Source organism: Chiloscyllium plagiosum, unplaced genomic scaffold (assembly GCF_037043375.1).
Source record: "Chiloscyllium plagiosum isolate Xiang-an unplaced genomic scaffold, Cpla_swu_hap1 HiC_scaffold_27, whole genome shotgun sequence".
NCBI lineage: Eukaryota > Metazoa > Chordata > Chondrichthyes > Orectolobiformes > Hemiscylliidae > Chiloscyllium > Chiloscyllium plagiosum.
Window position 1 is genome coordinate 66,870,538 of NW_028270165.1, and position 19,856 is coordinate 66,890,393.

A 19,856-nucleotide genomic window follows, 5' to 3' on the forward strand; every position below is an offset into this window, starting at 1 on the left:
GACATACAGAGAGAGAGAGAAGATTGGTAATGTGTTCAACTGGAGGATCACCATGAAGTCACCTAATAAAAGCGCAGCACTCCAAAAGCTTGTGATTGCGAATGAACCTTTCAGACTTTAATTTGGTGATGTATGACTTCTAACTTCATGGATATAAAACGTAGAATTTGAAATTTTGAAACCATTTGTTAATGTAAATCGATATCTAGCGTCATTTCATTCTACCAACAGTTTCATTGAAATGGGTGGAACAATGCACAAGAAGATCAGCGATAGTTTCAGGACAATCTGCTGTTCAGACAACTCTTTCATTGCACTTTGGGGCATGTGGAGCAGAAAGAGGGATATTTCAGATATTCTGGTGTCTTCAATTATGGAATGAAATGCAGATCATGACCTGAACCTCAGACCATTTCCCTGTAATCAACTTCACAGTTCTGTTTAAAATTCCATCACTGGATAGGGGCAGCGCTGTCTCTGCCAGCATTTATTACCCATCGCTATTTCCCCTTGAGAAATCCGTCATGAACTGGGTTCTTTAAACATTGAACACGAAATGCTGCGGTTAGACCGACAATGCCGTGAGGGAGGTATTTTCCAAGATTTTGACCCAACGGCAAGGAAGGAATGGCGACATAATTTCAATTAAGATAATGAATTGCACAGATGGGAACTTGGTCTGTTCCCAAATATCTGCCGGCCTTATTCTCTGGGTAGAATTTCTCGTGAGTTTGTAAACTGCAGTCTGAGGAGCCTTGGTGAATTTATTCAGTACCTTGTGAAAATACTGTACATTGCTGTTACTGATGGTAGTAGATTTTTGTGGATGTGGTCACAGTCACTCGAGCTGCTGTGGTCCGGATGCTGTCAAGCTTCTTGAGTTTTGTTGGAGATGCACCCAGTCCGGCATTGGGAGTACTCCATCACTATGTTTCCCTGTCCTAAGATTCAGCGAGACATGTTGAGTTTCCCAGCATTATCGATGCTTGATTAAGAGCTAAGTTGCCCTGGTGGAACTCAGACTGGAAGTCAGCACACACTTTATTACCGTGTGGTTCCTATTTGACAACACTGTTGGTGACCCCTTCCAACACATGGCTGCTGACTGAAAGCAAGCGGTTTGGACAATACTTGGCCTAGTTGGATTTGTCCTTTGGTTAACATAGGAACACATGTGGCCCATTTCGCGCTCTACCTCGGGACATAAATAGTGCAGAGACATTGATATAAAGGTCATCATGTCAAATTATCCTTTTGCAGGTAACCACTCTTTACGGAAGTGTAGATCACAAAATACCTGAAACAAAATTGGATAATCACAGAATACAAAATGAAGTTGTGGAAGTGTGTGTGTTATTTTCTCTCCCTGAAAGTCTGTGATCAATGTTGTTACAACAGCATCAGTGCTGTAACTCAGTTGTTTGTAATATACATAAGTGTTTTGAATGAAACTGTAGGTGCTCTGATCAGTGACGTCCTGATTGTCACACTTATCATCAATACCGATTTGGAATCCACATCGCTCCTTTACTACTATAAGGCCTGTCTCTGTCTTATTCTCTGCTCACTCTCCACATCTCTTTCCCTTGAGCATCTTAGATAAATTGCACATAAATCAGCATTATCCAGCCCGCTTCAGGTCTGAATAACAGTCAATGGACTCGAAACATTAAAATCATATTTGTCCCAAGTTTCTGCAGATCTTCTGTGTTATTAATTCAGATTGCCAACACCATCAGAACTTTGATCGTGTGGCCATGGTTAAGAAACTGGGTACAGTTTAGCGTTATAACTACATTCATTCACATTATCAACAATTTCCATTTTATCCTGTGCTGTTTTGATCTAGTCATCTACAAGACAGCGCCTGCACCATGTCTCGCAGATGTGCTGCAGAATTTCACATCATATATGGGTTGTGTTACGATACAGGGCAAATTGCCAATCATCTGAAGAAATCTGATCTTTCAGACAGAGGCAAAATGCATGAACACACATTTTGATATCATAAATGCTGGACGTTACCAATGAATTGATTGCATCGAAGAGCCGTAGCATGTTGTTAAAAAAACACGCAGAAGCATATTTTACAGCAGATCATAATTTGGAATTTGGCAGGATTTATGTAAGGTTCAGTGTATGAAAAGGCAGCTTCTCATTCTGCAGAACATCAGAAACGTCACTGCGCGTCTTGCCTTTCTGTTCAAACAACAGGAAACACCTGGTACCGTGGTAAATTCTGTACTCTAATGTTGTCGCCTGTTTCTCCTTTAAAATAAAAAATATCAGATGGAAAAAGCAGTAAATTCGGAATTAGAATATACACTCAACAGAATCTCAATGGGGGCGTCAACATGGAAGAGCACATCTCAGCTCCAGGCTCATGTCAACTGGGAATCTATAAATATGTTAACACCTTAAATCCTGAACGGTCGCACAAAATTTCTGAAATCTAGTTACTGGTAAACAAACGTCTAACAGAATGATTCAGCGTGACAGAAACGATCAGTTTGAGATTCAATCAGTGCGAACAAACGTGAATTAGGATCCAAGACTGAGGCTACACGTTTGAAGACAGTCTGTCTGTCACAGAATCACTGAGTTGCAATAGCCTTACAGACTGGGATGAGTTTGTTCGGCCAATGGTGTCTGTGATGGAAATGTGTTGCTGGAAAAACGCAGCAGGTCAGGCAGCATCTAGGGAACAGGAGAATCGACGTTTCGGGCATAAGCCCTTCTAAGCGATTCTCCTGTTCCCTAGATGCTGCCTGACCTGCTGCGTTTTTCCAGCAACACATTTCCATCTCTGACCTCCAGCATCTGCAGACCTCACTTTCTCCTCAATGGTGTCTCTACTGGCTTTTCAAACACTCATGATTACCTAATGCCAGTGTCCTGTCTTAATCGGATAATCTTGCAAATATTTGCTTCCATATTCATCTAATGCTGTGGCAAGTTTCAATCTGCATTCCCCAAGTTTCCAGGCAGTGCCTTCCATCACCTGACGTCCATCTTCGCTGCTTTTGCAGATCTCTAAACTATTGTTGTCACCTGCTTGTCCCATTTGTTTTCGGGAATGCTTTCTCCCAATCTACTCTGATTCCACGTGATTCCGAATTCTGATCATTGACTTTTAAATGATTCCCACCTGACAAAATTAGATTTCCCCTGAAAAGAATCCCTTAAATCTAATTTCTCCAGTTACTGCCTGATGACCTTATCATTTGCCTTGCCCTGTACTAAAACATTTACCAGGGGACCTGTATGATCATTATTCTACCTACCTTAAACATACTGAACTTTGATCACTGTTCCCAAATTGTCCTGCACTGAAACATTCATCGGAAACAGACAGAAATTGTTAAAAAACAATACTCAACAGGTCTGGCAGTATCTGTGGAGAGCAAGCATAGTTAACGTTTCGGGTTCACTGACCTCCTTCAGAATTGGCTTTGGCTCTGAAGCTATTGATATATATCCTGGAGAAGGTATGGGGACGGATGAATGAGTGAAAAATGGAGTGAGGTGGGACAATGAGAGATGAAAATAGTTGGATAGACAAAGGATTGGTCAAAGGCTCGTTGGGAATGTTCTCATCACCACCTTGTTCTCTGGAAAGAATCTCTCGCAGGTTTGCTACTATAACCTAGCGAAGCTCAGTGCAAGCTGGAGGAACAACACGTCACTTTCCTTCTGGGAACTCCGCACCCTTCTGGTCTCAAAAGTGTGTACATGTGTTTTTTTCTGTGTTTGAGAAGGTGCGGGGGTCGAGCCTGCCTTCTTGAACTGCTACAGTCAATGTGCTGTAGGGTCGACCCACAATCACCCTTCGAGAGGGATTTCCAGGATTCTGACCAATTCACACAGAAGAAACAGCCGATATGTTTCTGAGTCGAGATGGTGAGGGGCTCGGAGGGGAACCTGCAGGGATTGGTGTTCCGCCATCTGCTGCTCCTTATCCTTCAAGTCCCCTCCAAGTCGCACGCCTTCCCTTCTCATGGACGTAACTAGGGACAGCATGATAAATGTCGAGACTGTCGTGATGTAAAAGCACAGCAGGTCAGGCAGCATGCTGGGCACAGCCAAAGACACATCAGTTCCAGTGAATGAATTAAAAATTAAACAAATCCATTCCATTTTTTTGAATACCCGGCCTGGGTAATTTACACTTCTCCAGTCCTCTGACAACACTCTCGTATCTGAAACGTGTCACATTGACTCCCCCAGTGAGCCACGGAGGTACCAATGAGACTGGGCAGACGTTCGATGTTACTGTGTAGAACGCTGCTGGAATGGAATGGGTTAATGGAACCTGTTTGTTCTCCATCTCCCATTAACATCAGGCTCCACAGTTTATCGCTGTGTACCTGGAGGGCACTCTCCTCCTTTAATACTCAGAGACTCCTTGCAGCGTGTTACCCTGCCATGTCAGTGGTTGTGCCAACTCCCTCAGTAATGGGGGACGGTCGTCTCGACAGACAGAGGAAGAGATTGGATTCTGAGAGTGACTGATTGTGATCATTACGACAATGGACTGAAGTTTCTACAATGGACTCTACTGGCATTCCCAGAATTGGATATCTCTAACATCTCGAAATCAGGACGTGTTTTGGATAATTCAGGGTGTCTACTACCCCATTCTGGCTGTCGTTGGCATTCCTGGTATGTATCTGGTGAGGACACAGCATCTAGTGAGGCCACTTTTGATGTACCACGCTCAATTCTGCAAGCCCTGCTCAAGGGAGGATGTTATTAAATTGGAAAAGAAAGCAGAAAAGTTTGACAATGCTGTAATCTAAACTGGATGGTTTCTGTTGCCAGGAATGGTTGGATAGGCTGGGACTGATTTCTCCCCGGATTGTAGGTGACTCATGGATGACATTGTAAAGCTTTACAATATCACGATTGACATACATAACGTGAGTATCCAAAGCTTTTCATTCACCAGGGTGAGGGAAACCAAACACACAGGGCATAAGTTTAAGGTGAGAGGGGACAGGATTACAAGGGAACTGAGTGTAGCTTTTTCACATGATTCGTGTTTGGAATGAGCTGCCAGAGAAAGCGGTGGAGGCTTTCTGCATTTCTAATCCAAACAATGTGAATGGGATACCTTTATCCCAAGCATTTGGGTAGCCCTGACAGTTCGCTCTTAAACATGATCTACGGGGTCTGATGCCACCTTTCCAAGGCTCCCTTGGATTCAGGATTGTACGCATTTAATTTAAAGTGCTGCATGCAGAATGTAGCCATGACTTCCTTAAATACTGCGGAGCAAAATTGGAGACTTGGTCTGACTGAATCTCCCTAGGTTACCCATATTGGGTAAAGAAAGGTACCAACTCCTCCACCACCCTTTTTGCCTTCACACTCCAGAAATCTGATAGCCACATCCATTACAGTGAGCAACCAATGGTTCCCATTTCTGGTATTACGGAGAGGACAAACACAATCAATCATAACCCACGTGACGTGTTCTTGGGATCCGCGGGAATTGGCAGCAAATGCACTAGTTTGATTACTGCCTGTGGCTCACCCTATTACGCACCTCTGAAATGTATGGCAAAGTGTACACATCCTTATGCAGTCCAGGCCAACAGAAGTGCTTTGGTACCATAGCCTGTGCCTTGATCACACGAGGTGACCTCCTCCTGGTAATTCATTGCTCCCCATAATATTTTCCGAGTTACTCAGGGAGAGAGGAAGAGGGACAGGGCAGACAGGCACACGACAAAGGGAAAGAGTGAGAGACAGTGAGGGATCAGAAGGAGGAGGAGAGGAAGGAATAAAGCGTGGGGGAGAGGGTGTGGAGAACGGGAGACTTGTAGAGAGATTAGGAGCAGGGGACAGATGAAGGAAGAACGAGGTGAGAGTGGGACAGGGAGAGGGAGACAGAGAGATGGAGGAGTGAGGAGTAGAGAAGAAGAAGGCAGAGAGAGAAAGAGAGATGAGAAATGTCTCTGTCCCAATTACTCCCTTGTGTTAAAACTGATATAACACCACCCTCTGCTGGACTGCCAACGCCACTGCATAGGAGAAGCTGCAGCGTGAAAGCCATCAAGCGTACCATCAGAGAGAGAGAAAGAGAGCGACCAATTCACAGCAGCATACAGATACATAAAGACAACCATCTATATTGACGCGCACACCGGTACCCACGACACTGACGCACAAACGCTTCGCACAGATGCAGGTACACAGACATGCACACACTAGTGAGATGACTGCAATTTTACTTCGGGTTCCATCAGAGTGAAAGATGTTTATGTTGAAAAACCTATGAGTTTCTTCTGCAATGACGAATTGATTTATATTTGGGCTGTTTCCTGACATTGTACACCTTAAATCGAAAATTTGCTGGCAACTGTATTCTGGCCCCTCCCTGTGAATTGTTTTTATAAGGAGAAATGATTAACTTTGTGCAATTTGGAGGGGCATGTAAATTGCACTTTGTGCAATTTACAATTCTATGTAATTTATTGAGTCAGATTCTAAGTGACGGAAGAATTTAATATTTGAAGGGCTCAGGCCAACACTGGGTCTGTTCATCTCCTTCTGCTCATATCACAGCGGAAAGATCGATTGAACAAAAGTTCTACAAGCGCAGGTTTGAAGGTCAGGCAGCATGCAAGAATGATTCCTGAAGAAGGGCTCATGCCCGAAACGTCGATTCTCCTGCTCCTCGGATGCTGCCTGACCTGCTGCGCTTTTCCAGCAACACATTTTCAGCTCTGATCTGCAGCATCTGCAGACCTCACTTTCTCCTTGAAGAATAAAGTATCATTGAAACCTGGGAAATTCACTGGCTTGAATACTTTATCCAAGAAAAAATATCTGCCGCTTATGGACTGGTATTGGTTGGCATTGTCTCACTTGGAATATAAGAGGAGGATGGGGTTAGGGGAGGGGGTAGAGAGAGGAAGCGAGAGAACTTCCAAGCCTTTGACTCTCGCATTTTTTAGTTTATTGTTTCGTTCAAACTTCCCTCCCGGATAAAGTGTATCTCATTGCAGGCAGGTACAGACACACTGGTACAAACACAACAAAATGCAAAGACACACATATGGAAACTCGCATCAACATGACCATCAGTGTTATATCATTTTGAACAAAAGGGATGACTGAGAGAAAGTGGGGAATGGTTTAAGCCTATTTCAACAGATTCAACATCTAAAATAAACAGAGACTCCACTGCACAGAGACACAGTCACAGATATCGTCTCTGAATGTGTTCTCTTTTTTTTTATCTCTGTCTCTACTTTTCGGTTCTGTCTTTCTCACCCACCACTCCCTGCTTGTTTACACCTTAAAATATTACCCTACACATTTCTCACTCTCACACATGCCGTGCCTCAATTCATAGCCTTCCGAAGTTTCCTCCTTTCTGCCCGTTCAAAATTAACACCTCGCCTCCACCCCCACCCCGCGACAAAATTGTGCTTCCACAACTTTGTCACCTTCGCAACTTTGGCGATCCACACCAAACATGCCCCTCCAAACAGAGCATGCAGCACACCCTTTGCAGTGTCCCTCACCTGCACGCTGTTCTTTCAGTGGTAGCTTCAACAAAGCCTCCATGTCATTTCGGTGGAGTGGCAGCCAGAACTGTGTGTCATCTTCCAAATGTGGCCGAATTAAAGTTCGACAACACACAACCTGACTGCATAAAAATTATACCACGTATTTTCCGACTAATGCAGGAAACCTTGTCATGTGCCTCCTTGCTTACCTTACCCACCTGCGTTGCTACCTTTACAGAAAAGCAGATTGGAAGCCACGATCCTTCTGTCTGTTAACTTTCCAAGTTCCCTTCCATTTCCTGTGTACTTCCCTCCTGCAATCGGCTTTCCAACGTACTGGCCGAAGCACAAATATTCTCATATTCAGAGATGCAGTTGCACAAGCACAGCTAATTACAACCACTCTCACTTACTCACTGACACTCACACACATACACTTGGCACTGACATCAAAAACGGACTCAGAATCCCAAAACAAACTTGCAATCACTGCATTTTTATTGATGAATTGTGTCCTACATTTTGCACATCACTTTCAGAAATATTCCCAGTTCATGGACAGACCATTTCATTCAATAAATAGCAAAACAGCACTTCATAGAATTCTTTGGCTTGACAAGTTTAAAAGCATCCTTCATTCGGTATGAGAAAGCAAAGCAATTTCACATGGAATTTCCTCAATACCTCATTGACAAGCCACAGGACCATCGTCCACTATTGTGATTTCAAACATTCACACTGAGAAATGAATTACGTAATATATGCACACATAAAAAATAACTTCGATGCACTCTGTTTATACCCACTTTTAACTCATTAAAACACACAGCATGCAATTTTTCAGATATATTTCAAATGTATATATATGCAAATATATACATTTGAATGCCAAAGTACATGCTGCTGAATTACAACCAGTTGCAGTTTATAGTGAGAAAAGTATTTTGGAGATTCAAAACGATAGTCGGTGACTTCTCCCAATATTGGGACGTCCCATGTTGAAATCGCTTCTAAAATCTACCTGAAATGATAAAGAAAATAATTTAAGTCCACGCGTTGAAGTCGCCTCTGGCTCTATTTACAGCACATAAATCTACCAATCCCAAGCTGAAACTCTCACTCCATGGAGTAGGGACAAGACTAATTCTGCCTCAGGAAGGTCAGACTGATGACGGGCCATATTTGGAAGGCACATTGACATGTTTCTCTATCTGTGTGTTTAGCTGATGCAAACGACAGCCTGGAAATTACTCTGAAGATTGGCAGAGATATGTGCAGCAAGTGATCACTGGGCCAATATTTATTCTACAATCAACAAGCTCACTGAAAATATTATAAATGATCATCGCCTCTGGTTTGTGAGAATATTGGCTGGGCAATATCCTAAATGATAGTAGTTATGAAATGTTCAAAAGTATATCATTGGCCATGCACGATTTTGCAGGTGAGATGTTGATTGAAAGTGCAAGATAAACAAATATCTATGGTTTCTTTCGCACTCCTAAAACAATTTAATAGATCTCTGTCAAACAATAAAAGTTGCTTTCTTCATTAATTTAAACAATCCTCACGAATGTATTCAATGTTGACCTGAAAAATAAATGTCAAGTTTCCCATGATGATTTTCAACATTACATAGTGCACAAGATATTCCAGAATTTTGCAGAAAGCCGAGACATCCCATTCTCTCCTCTGCATCAGAAACATTGGAACTCAGAGGGAAACGTTGCAATTGTGGGTTTGATATGAACGTTGTAAAAGTTTGGATCGCACATCCAGTGTATGTCAACAGTGAAGGCGCCACCGATATGCGAGTTATCAGGGGATGTCAGATGTATTTTCTGATTGGACAACAGAGGTAACATGGCAACGGCTGTATCATAGTTCTATCGAATCATGCAGTGCAGGGAAGCTCATTTGGCCAATCGTAATCAGAAGCAAACAGCGAGAATTGCAAAAAAAACCCAGCATGTCTGGACACATGTTTGGAAGACATCAAAGTTAAAGTTACAGGCCCGGTGACCCATCTTCAAAGAAACGTAGGAACGTGGTTGTCAGTGTGGTGACTGTTACATGTTACAGGAGAGTACTCACAACAGTAATTAAACAACTCTCTGTGAAAAAGGAGAGAAAGTGAAGAATAATGGAAGCGGATAACTGGGAATACAAGGAACATTGGAGCAGTTCTTCTTTTCCAAAAGGCCATTCGAAAACACTAAAATGGTTAAGCAGCTGATCAGATAGTCTGGGTTTCAAAGGCAACCGTGAGTTATTGGCATTTTTAATGTTCAGCTTAAGGAGACGTATTCTTCTTCGGGAATGGGTGTGAGTGCAGTTCCTGAAAACAACCACATCAAACGCAAGTCTCTTTGCACATTACAAGTAAAGGTCCTAGGCTCTGTATTCCCTGTGAGCTACAAGAACTAAACCATTCAAACTGTTGAGCACGTAAAACCCCATCTTTCATATCCTCCATACAGCCAGTTGATGACGCATTGAAACAGCAATTTTGTAGATTTGTAATTACAAAATTAGGTGAACATCAGCGATTCGAAGAACTGACAAAACGCAGTGTATGATGAATCGCATCGAATTCATTTTTTAAAGACGGTTTTTCATGCTGTTGAAATAAAAATCGTTTTCCAATAATACATTGCTTTCTCAGTGACAAGGTGTGGAAATGAGGCACAGGTTTGGACGTTGTTCTTGGATTTTCAGTAAATATAATATTATCATGGAATGGAAAGGAATTATGGCAGTGTGAATGCATAGAAAGGTGGTTAAAGATGTGAGTATCTGTTATTCAACTCACCGAGTGAACAAAGACCACTGTCATCATCTGTAAGTGTGAGGGGTTCATCAGGATCACTGTCCAATTGTAACTTTCCATCATGACAGTCTGCATCTTCAGTCTCAACATCGTCATACTCACCACGAATTCGACCTGGAGACAAAGATGAGCATCACTGATACAAATTGAAATACACAACAACGATAACTCGAAAACGAGACGAATGTCTCAGATAAGGCCAGTGCTGGAAACTGAGACCAGAAGAGTTAGGTCATAATTCTGAAGTTACGGAATGAGCAGAGTTGGTGCAAGTTGTGATTGTTTTCTCTGGAAATGAGAAGGTGAAAGGTTATCTGATTGAATTATTCAAGATAATAACCCGGATAAGACAGGGAACATAAAGTAAACTACTTCAACTGATTAGACTATTTTAGCTCGAGGTGTTATACACAGAATTAATGCCAGACCGTTCAGGGAAGATGTCAAGAAAGGTAAAGCTGTACAGGGTTTGGAAATATATTTCCTAAAAATTAGCTGATGTCTGATCAATTCTTAATTTTAAATGTGGCCGAGATCATTGTTGATCAAAGGTATTTATGGACATGCTTCAAAGGCAGGGAGCTGGATTTAGGCCACACCATAGTTTGGAATTGTCTCATTGAAAGGAGGAAGAGTTACGAAGGGCTGAGAGACCTATCGCTGTATCTATCTTGCAATTTATTGACTTGGAGCTGAGCATGCAGAATTGCTGGCATGCCTGCGATGAGTCATGAAATGATGACGACAGTAGTTGGGGAAGACAGGAGGAACATTTCTCTTTGGTGGAGAGATCAAAGATCAGGGATCATACATTTCAGAGAAGTGATGGGAGAAGTAAACAGGAAATCTTCGACTCTCTGCCAGGAAGGGTGATAGAGGCAAAACACGCTCAAAAAAGTATTCAGTGATGCACTTGCAATGTCAAGACATACAAGGCTGTGGGCCAAGGTGTGCTGGAAAAATGCGATTAGAATGATAACCTGGTTCTTTTTGTAGTGTTCAGCTTAAGGAGACGTATTCTTCCTCGGGAATGGGTGTGAGTTCAGTTCCTGAAAGCAAATACATCGAACGAACGTCTCTTTGCACATTACAAGTAGAGGTCATGGGCTCTATAATCTCTGTGAGCAACAAAACAGCCGGACAGTCCATGCCCATGATCATGTGGTATCAAAACAGCGATTTTCACTTTAACCAACATTCCAGTGATCACACTACCTTCTGAGGGTTGCGATCGTTAAGTTTTGGACAGCATAGAGGGTGTAGGACGAAAATTAATTGACAGAAAGTGATGCTATACACACGTGGAATGCTGTTGGATTTCACCTCAAGATTTTCAGATCCGGGATTATTGTCAGTCAAGTTGTGGCTGGTGTAGTATTCAATGCGATTGAGTGAGTCAATGGAAGCATAAATGACTAAAAATAAAAATGGAGAGTTATTTTCAAACTCGAATTCCAAGAGAAGCCATGACCAATAAGATTTAGAATGAGGCAAATATTCTTCAACCAGAGGCTTGCGAATCGATGGAACACAGATGGCTATTGAGGCCAATCAGTGTGTATTTAAAACAGAAATACAAAGGTTATTGGTTAATAAGGGGATAAAAACATCCAAGGAGAAGGAAAATCAAAGTGGTTGAGAAGCACATCAGCCCTTATTGAATGGCAGAATAGACTCGATGAGCCAAATGATCTAATCCTGATCCTGTATGTCGTAGACTTATGGACTGTAGTTGAAGGTTTAATGTTATTAATTGTAGGGTGACAACAGAAAGTATTGTTCTTTCATCGTGCCTGTAGAAATATCTGGAATAATGTCAAGTGAACCCACTGCGGGAAGGAATATGATAGAAGATCTAAGAGCAGGAGTACTCCATCTGACCGTTGCAGCCAGTTCCGCCGTTGAATAAGATCATAACTGATCTTTTCGTGGCTTCAGTTCGACTTACTCACGATTTTAACGTTCAAAACATTATTCACCCCAGTTCTAAAGACATCTGATGAGGCAGGGAATTCCATAAATTCTCAATCCTGTGGGTGAAAATGTTCCTCCTCAATTTAGTCCTAAATCTGCTATCTCTACTTTTCAGGCCATGTCCGTTCAAATAATAGTCATTTCTAATTTTATTCCAACAAAAATGGATAATTTCACATTTATCATCTACCAGACATTTTCTTTCCATTCATTTACACTGTATCTGAACACCTGCAAAGTTTCAGAGTCATATGCACACTTTCAGCACCACTCATCTTCTGTGATTCATCATATTTGTTTATACATTGATTCCTCAATTTTGCTTCCGCTCTTTGGTGCTGTGTAATCCATACTTACTGCAAAAATTATATCATTTTAAAATCAATGACGAATTGATTAGTTGTCCAGCCATCTGAAGGGGTCAGGGTGGAACCAGGGTAGAAGTGAAATTGATAGTTCTGTTTGCATTTTCAAATACATGCCAGAAATAATCTATCAGGAATGTAGGCCAGTGGAGATTATTATATTGAAATTCTTCATCTCACGAAATGCGGACAGAGACAAAGTTATTGAGATAGCTTCCCACACACGACGACTGTGTTTTAACTATTAATCATGTTCATTCAGTCATTGATCACGGAAGACTGCAAATTAATTGGAAGCTATACTTATCCAGTCATGATTCACGATACAATAGGAAATATATACCTGGTCCATGTTTGTGATCCGTCCTCTTGCCAGGGGGAATATTCTCAATTTCTTCATAAATTCCTTGGTACAAACCAAGGCGTGAGCCTCTGCCACCAAGGTAAAGTTCTGTTGAATAAACAATAGACTGGTCAGCATTTGTAGCTGAACACTCGCAGAAACAAGGTGTTTATATCTGAAGAACCAGGGGAGAGAAGAACGAGTTCACACAATGCTGTAGATTAGAATCTTCACACAACGTTAACTGATCGCTGAAGGGAGAACATCTTGGAAAAACAAGTTAACAGGCCATGATTAATTTCCATGTCACATCAGTTACCGAACCTAGTATGTTAAACAGAAAGAGCGAGACGTCCTTGTTGGTATAAATTTGGGTATTTTGTTCTAATTTTGCTGATTCAAACTTCTATTCAAGAAAATTCTCAGCTCGCAAATGTGAGTGAAAATGTTGAGTGCAGAAAATGAAACTCTTTCATGCAATGAAAAAACGAAAATGCTAATAACCTATATTTTTTAAAAAAACTTGATACCATTGAGGAGATTACAAATTAATGTTCAACATACCGTGGTGCTAACAAACAAGGTTGATAATAATGTTGTTAGAATTGGACTACTTTCATTAAACAATTGCATAATTATGACAATTAGATAAAAACCAAAACGTGATACGAATGAAATAAGGTGCACCTTGATGACATTGATCGTGATAGACTAAGTGCATAGTTTTTATGGCTATATGTAAAGGAAAATTAAGAGCATGTGAAAGGATAGAAAATGATTGTTATTGGTGTTGATTGTCATTGCCAACTCGTGGAAAATGGTTCCCAAGCAAACGCTTTTAAATTATTGTGCAAAGTACAGAAGTATCATTTGCTCAGTCAAGGGAAGCCAATTGTTGCCTAACTGGAAGTTTCCTTAAAAGGACCCTTAATCCTCTCAATGATCTTGGGTTGTGGTAGCAGCACCCAGACACTGAAGAAACATAAATAATAGTAACTAATGAAGAAATATTTAGAGGCAGTCTGCAAATAACTCAATGAAACGGAGAAATGTTGCTGCCATCATTGACCTGCTCTGGAATGTCATGTATATGTTAACTGAAAGATAAGAAAGTGCAGTCATTATATTTCTTTCCCAATGATAATGACTGTAGCAACTCCACATTATAAGTTAATTCAGTTTCTCTCCAAATATATTGAGCGACTTGATGCATACTTCACACAGTTAGAATATTCTTTTAACTGCTATTTACAGATTTGATGCATTTATCTGAGTGTTTATTAAAACTTAGCGTTTCATTGGGCAAAGTCCCTCGAAGAAAACAAACAGCCAAGAAGTGCCGCACAATCGTGACCATCTCAGTCAAATGCTCGAAAAGTGCAATAAAAACGTACAGCCCCGAGAACATATGCAACAGTGAAAGTGACGCAGTGTTATCTCAGTCGGTAGATATGATGCTTACCTTTCATTTGCAATTTTCTCTGCATGACCACCAGTAATGCGATTAACTCACAGATTAACAAGCCTCCCAAAGATGAACAGACGACAACAGGCATGGAAATAGACGGGCTTTCCTGCCCTTAAAGGAGGGAGTACAAATGGGTTTAGCATAGTTAAGGTCTGCCATGGAAAATTGTAAATAATCATCATTAAGGAAACAATGGCACTGGCGAACGCGAACACAAATACTAATAATAGCATCAGTCATAAATACCCGCAGGTGGAGGTGAAGGGGAGACCGTCACCAACTCGGATCCTGTGGAACAGAAAGTACGAATAATTATAAAGGGCAATGTAACTTAGGAAATCAAATAGTTGCCCTGATTTTTAACATTAATGGCGCACGTCAGTCAGCATCAATCTTACCAGAACACTTTACACTGGCAATTTCCTTGTGGTTGCACTTGCTTTTAGCTGGAGCTGCGGAGAGACAGTCCAACAGAGAGAATTCTCTTCCCTTACACTTCACATCATTCTGCCAGATAACATCTTTCTCCTGGGAGAGAGCGGCCTCATCTCGGGCTGATAGAGCGAAGCCACATCCCAGCTCTCTGCAGACAACATTAGCATCAGTTATATCCCAGGAATTGCCACACAACGTTCCCCAGCGTTGATCGCACATGATTTCCACTCTGCCAGAACAGTTGCTGCTTCCTCCATGCAGGTGCACACTGTCTTGCGTATCTGTGGTACAGAACCGATTATTATTGAATGCAGTACAAAGCAGAATCTCCAAGAATTCGCACATAGAGAAAGAAGACGCACCTAATTGTTTATGGCAGTAAGTTGAACTGAGGGACTGCTCCTTTGTCACATTGCTCTCTGTTGGAAGGAGAAAGATGCTCAGTCTATCGGGAATTCATGCTTGAAATGACACCCGAACATTGAGAAGGCTTGTCATGTTACCTGAACAAACTACACCAGCATCTTCCCGGTGTTGACAGTCGTGTTGACCCCACGGATCTGTGTGACATTGCCACAGTGTCGACTCGTGTGACAGACACTCCATCTCATCGAGCCAAATAGTTCCCGTTCCTGCTCCGAATGATTGAGCGTCGTATTCAACATTCTGGAACGCACCACAGTGAAGCTGTTTACAAATCACTTTGGCAACGTGTGGATCCAATGTGTCTGAACACACTGTTCCCCAGGTCCCATTGTAGAACACCTCCACTCTTCCCTCACAGCGATGCTTTCCATTCACCAGCCGCAGCTCCTTGTGTTCTGTTCAAACAATAACAGATATCCAGAATGTTAGATTGTTCATATCGCTGGTGTGTCCTGTGATTGCCGAAACGAGCAGGGTGCATGATATGAACAAAGGGAATTGCTGGAGAAACTCAACAGAATCTGTGAAGAGAGAAAGTACAGACAAATCTTCAGGTCCAGTGACGCGTATTCTGAATTGAGGAAGCGTCACTGGACATGAAAGGTTGTCTCTTTGTCTCGACGGATGCTGCTTGACATATGAGATTTTCCAGAAATTTTCCTTTTTGTTTTAGATTCGCTGCATCCGCGGATCGTTGTGTTCAGTTTTCTTCATGACACATATTGCAATGAAAAAAGGAATGAGCCAAATGTGTATCGTGCATGGAGTTTAGAAGGACTTCACCAAGACACTACTAGAATCTGGCGAACTGTTTGAGAACCCGAAATGGTCGAGAAGCAGAAACTGACAGAAAACAGAAAGCCTGTGTTAAAAGTAAATTGTCCACTTTTCAGAAGTGATGATCCACTGGAACGGGTTCTGATATCATGGCTGTTCGATTATATATATATATATATAGATAGATATGCAATCACTTTTAATTTTGTATCACCAGGGAAGTTTCAAACTGCTCAGTTGGAAGCAAATTACGGAATCTTTTTACCGTTCTGAAAAATCATGAAAACAGCAAGTGCACAGTAATAAACAGGCAGTACAGGTCTGATACAATTGTACAGGAGCTATGTCTGATACAGTGAAGTCTGCTCGGAAACATAAAGAAAAAAAAATCACTCCTTCATTTTCGAGCCACAAATAGTTCGATAGACACACGAACATGTCTCATATTTCTGGTGGCTCGTTACAAAAGTAAAGATCATAAATTTGGAATTCATTTTTAGCAAACCCTTTATGACAATCAGGGCAATATTGACATCCACTTGGAGTCGTGACAACAGATCAAAAATGACACTTTTCATGACAAACGCGACGTGTATCAATAGAAGATTTAAAAAACTGACAGAAAAGCAACTTAGATTAGAGAAACGAATTGTTCTTTCACTTTTTGTGTACATGTAAGTGTCAGAGAACGTTTCTTTAAATTACTGCCGCTGCTCTACATTCCTTCGAGTTCAGTGAACATACGTCAGCATGACGTCTCACCTACAACATTCGAGCAAATTAAAAGCATTGAAGAATGGCCTCACCCGAGCACATAATTCTCACATCCTCTTTATGAGAACAGTCGTCTTGGTGACCCAATGGTACTGAAGGACATTCCCAGAGAAATGACTCGTTTCCAGAACACTTCACATCCTTCCACCAAATGTGGCCTGAGCCCGGTCCAGAGGACGAAGGGAGTGTCATATCCAGTGCTTTTCCACAACCCAGTTGTTTACAAACGACTTCAGCGTCTACCACATCCCATGAATCATCACAAACTGAGCCCCATATTTCATTGTAGTAAATCTCCACTCGACCAGCACAAGGGCTTCCACCATCTGACAGCCTTAACTGAAAGTGATCTGTGAAAAAATTACACATTTAATGCACATTCCCTTCATCACTCAGGGCAACATAGTGTATAGATACAGGAAAGAGCGTTTTAAATGTTCTCATGAGAAATACTTATTGTGCTGAAACATAATTTCTTGCAAAATTAATCGATCAAGTGTAACCTTTTAGCAAGAATGGACAGCACATAAATGTTTCAAAATATCTTATTGCACCTGGTACTGCCAGGTTAAGTTTCCCTTTCTATATTGAACATTCCGAGAAATATTTTGCAAACAGTTGCATTTGTGCTTTCTCTTCCTGTCACTCCATTTATGTCTGTCCACATGTTACTTTGTCTAATGCTCACCCTATTTTATAGTGCACATAACTGTACGTTCGTCCAATATAAATACCGTCTCAGCTTTCATTCATCAGCGCACATGAGAATACTATACCTTACGAGAATATAACTGAAAGACAACATATATATTAGCATGACAGCAACAGCACTTTGAGTAGTTGTAGAAGTGTAAATACTGAAAGGGGACGAAAAGTCATTTCAGGTTATTATCACGTGTACTTAGATACAAAGGTCCAGAACTAATTCACAGAATCACGGATTTAAGAAGTCTTCAGCACAGAGAAAGAACCTTCGGCCTACCAATTTTGTTTCTGTCAAAAACAAGCTTCTAAATATTTTAATCTCATTTCCCAGCACTTGGGTTCGTCCTTAACTCCTTCGCATCACAAGTGCACATCTAAATATATCTTAGATTTCACTAACGTTTCTGCCTCTACCACATTTACAGGCAGTGAGTTCCAGACTACTCCCACGCCCCAAGTGGATGAAAAAGAATATCCTCAGGTCCCTCTGAACCTTCTGTCCATCACCTTAACTCTATGCCGCAAGGTAAGCAATTGCATAACATAGGGGAAAGATTCCTTATTGCTTATTATCCACCTCAATCCTGCCCATACTCAGTCGACTCTGTTCAAAGGAAATGAATCCAAATCTGGCCAAGTTGTCTTCATAGCGAAATGTTGTTCATCTCAAGAAAATCTCTCAGACGTTGCCCCCTGCATTGTCTCCATTACTGTCAAATCCATCCTCTGATATGGATTCCTTAACTGCACACAGTTTTCTGCTCTGGTCTAAATCATGCTTCTTGCAGTTTGAGAATAAACTTGTTCGCCCTTAAAACACTGTCTTCAGCTTCTAACGAACCATTTTATGATCTTTATAGAGGAAAAGTGAAGCTTCCATCACGTCAACAGCATAACAGCTGTTTGTAATTTATTCTGCACAATGGGATTTTTGACAACTTGTGCGCTGGACCTGACACGAGAGGAGACCTTCCCTGAGCTCACTGCTTGCAAACTGCTTTTCTGATTGATCACAAGTCACACAGTTGCTTATATCTTCCGAACAGCATTCCAATGTTGTTGCAATGTCCCCGGTTGTAATTCGAGATGAGTACTTTACACACATTCACCAAGAAGCCATTGCCTAGACATTTCAATGAGCATGAAAGCGTTCCTTCAGGGTCTCATCACCATCCCGAGATACATAACGCACAACGACTCCCAAAATATTATATAATTCCAGTGCGGCGACTTCGCATGTGAAACATCTCAAGACATTTGTTTTGTATGGAATCCATCTCTCGTGCATTGTCTACAAAATTCAAACTGCGCTTTCAGTCTCTGCAATGCTGCACAAGATCAAAAGTTTCTCAGAGAAGATAAAAAGCTCTACTAATTGAAAGAAATGCGGTCATTTCAAGTAATGGAGTCCTAGAGATGTCCAGCACAGAAACAAACCCTTCAGTCCAACTCCTCCATGTCAATCACGTATTCTAAATTAATCCACTCCTATTTGACAACATTCCACACACATATCTCTAAACCCTTCCTATTTATTCACAAATCCAGATGCCTTTTAAATGTTGTAACTGTACTATCCTCCAACACCTCACTGTCAAGATATTTCATACGTACAACCTCTTTTGTGACAAACATTGTCCCTCAGTTCCATTAGAAATCTTTTCGCCTTACTTTTAACCTCTGCCCTCCAGATTCGGATTTCACTATCCTGGGGACAATGCCTTGTCTATTCACCTTATGCATGCCCCTCCTGATATAATAAACTTCTGTCAGGTCTCCCTTCAGCCTCTGACCATCCAGGGAAAAACGCCCCAGTCTGTTTATCTTCTCCCAAAAAGTCAATCCTTCCAACTCTGCTAACATCACTGCAAATCTTTTCTGAATTCTTTCAAGTTTGCCAACATTGTTCTTCTAAAAGGGTGGCCAGAATGATACACATAAGTCCAAAAGTGGCCAACCAATGTACAGCCACAGCATGACTTTCGAACTCTTGTATTCAGTGGCACGGATCAATGAATGTAAGAGGACCAATCACCTTCTTCACTGCACTGTCTCTCCATGCCTCCATTTTCAATGCACTTAGAGTCTGCACACCGAGGTCTCATTGTTTGGCAACAATCCCCAGGACCTTACCATTAAAAGTATAATTTGTGCACGTGTGTCAACTGTACTTTTGGGTTAAGAAACTGTAATTAGATTCCTGATTAGATTAGATTTCTTAGAGTGTGGAAACAGGCCC

General features: G+C 41.5%; 1 protein-coding gene across 1 annotated transcript in view; it reads right to left on the reverse strand.

The window, feature by feature from the left end:
* Positions 1 to 19,856, reverse strand: part of LOC148144524 (scavenger receptor cysteine-rich type 1 protein M130-like) — a 43,621-nt gene that overhangs the window by 853 nt on the left and 22,912 nt on the right. Inside the window, exons 9-16 of the mRNA XM_087975378.1 lie at positions 16,945 to 17,262; positions 15,439 to 15,756; positions 14,899 to 15,216; positions 14,747 to 14,788; positions 14,495 to 14,611; positions 13,033 to 13,140; positions 11,652 to 11,765; positions 10,333 to 10,464 (exon numbers count right to left, since the gene is read on the reverse strand). Coding sequence (XP_087831504.1) covers positions 10,333 to 10,464; positions 11,652 to 11,765; positions 13,033 to 13,140; positions 14,495 to 14,611; positions 14,747 to 14,788; positions 14,899 to 15,216; positions 15,439 to 15,756; positions 16,945 to 17,262 — 1,467 coding nt within the window. The remainder of the gene's footprint in view (positions 1 to 10,332; positions 10,465 to 11,651; positions 11,766 to 13,032; positions 13,141 to 14,494; positions 14,612 to 14,746; positions 14,789 to 14,898; positions 15,217 to 15,438; positions 15,757 to 16,944; positions 17,263 to 19,856) is intronic.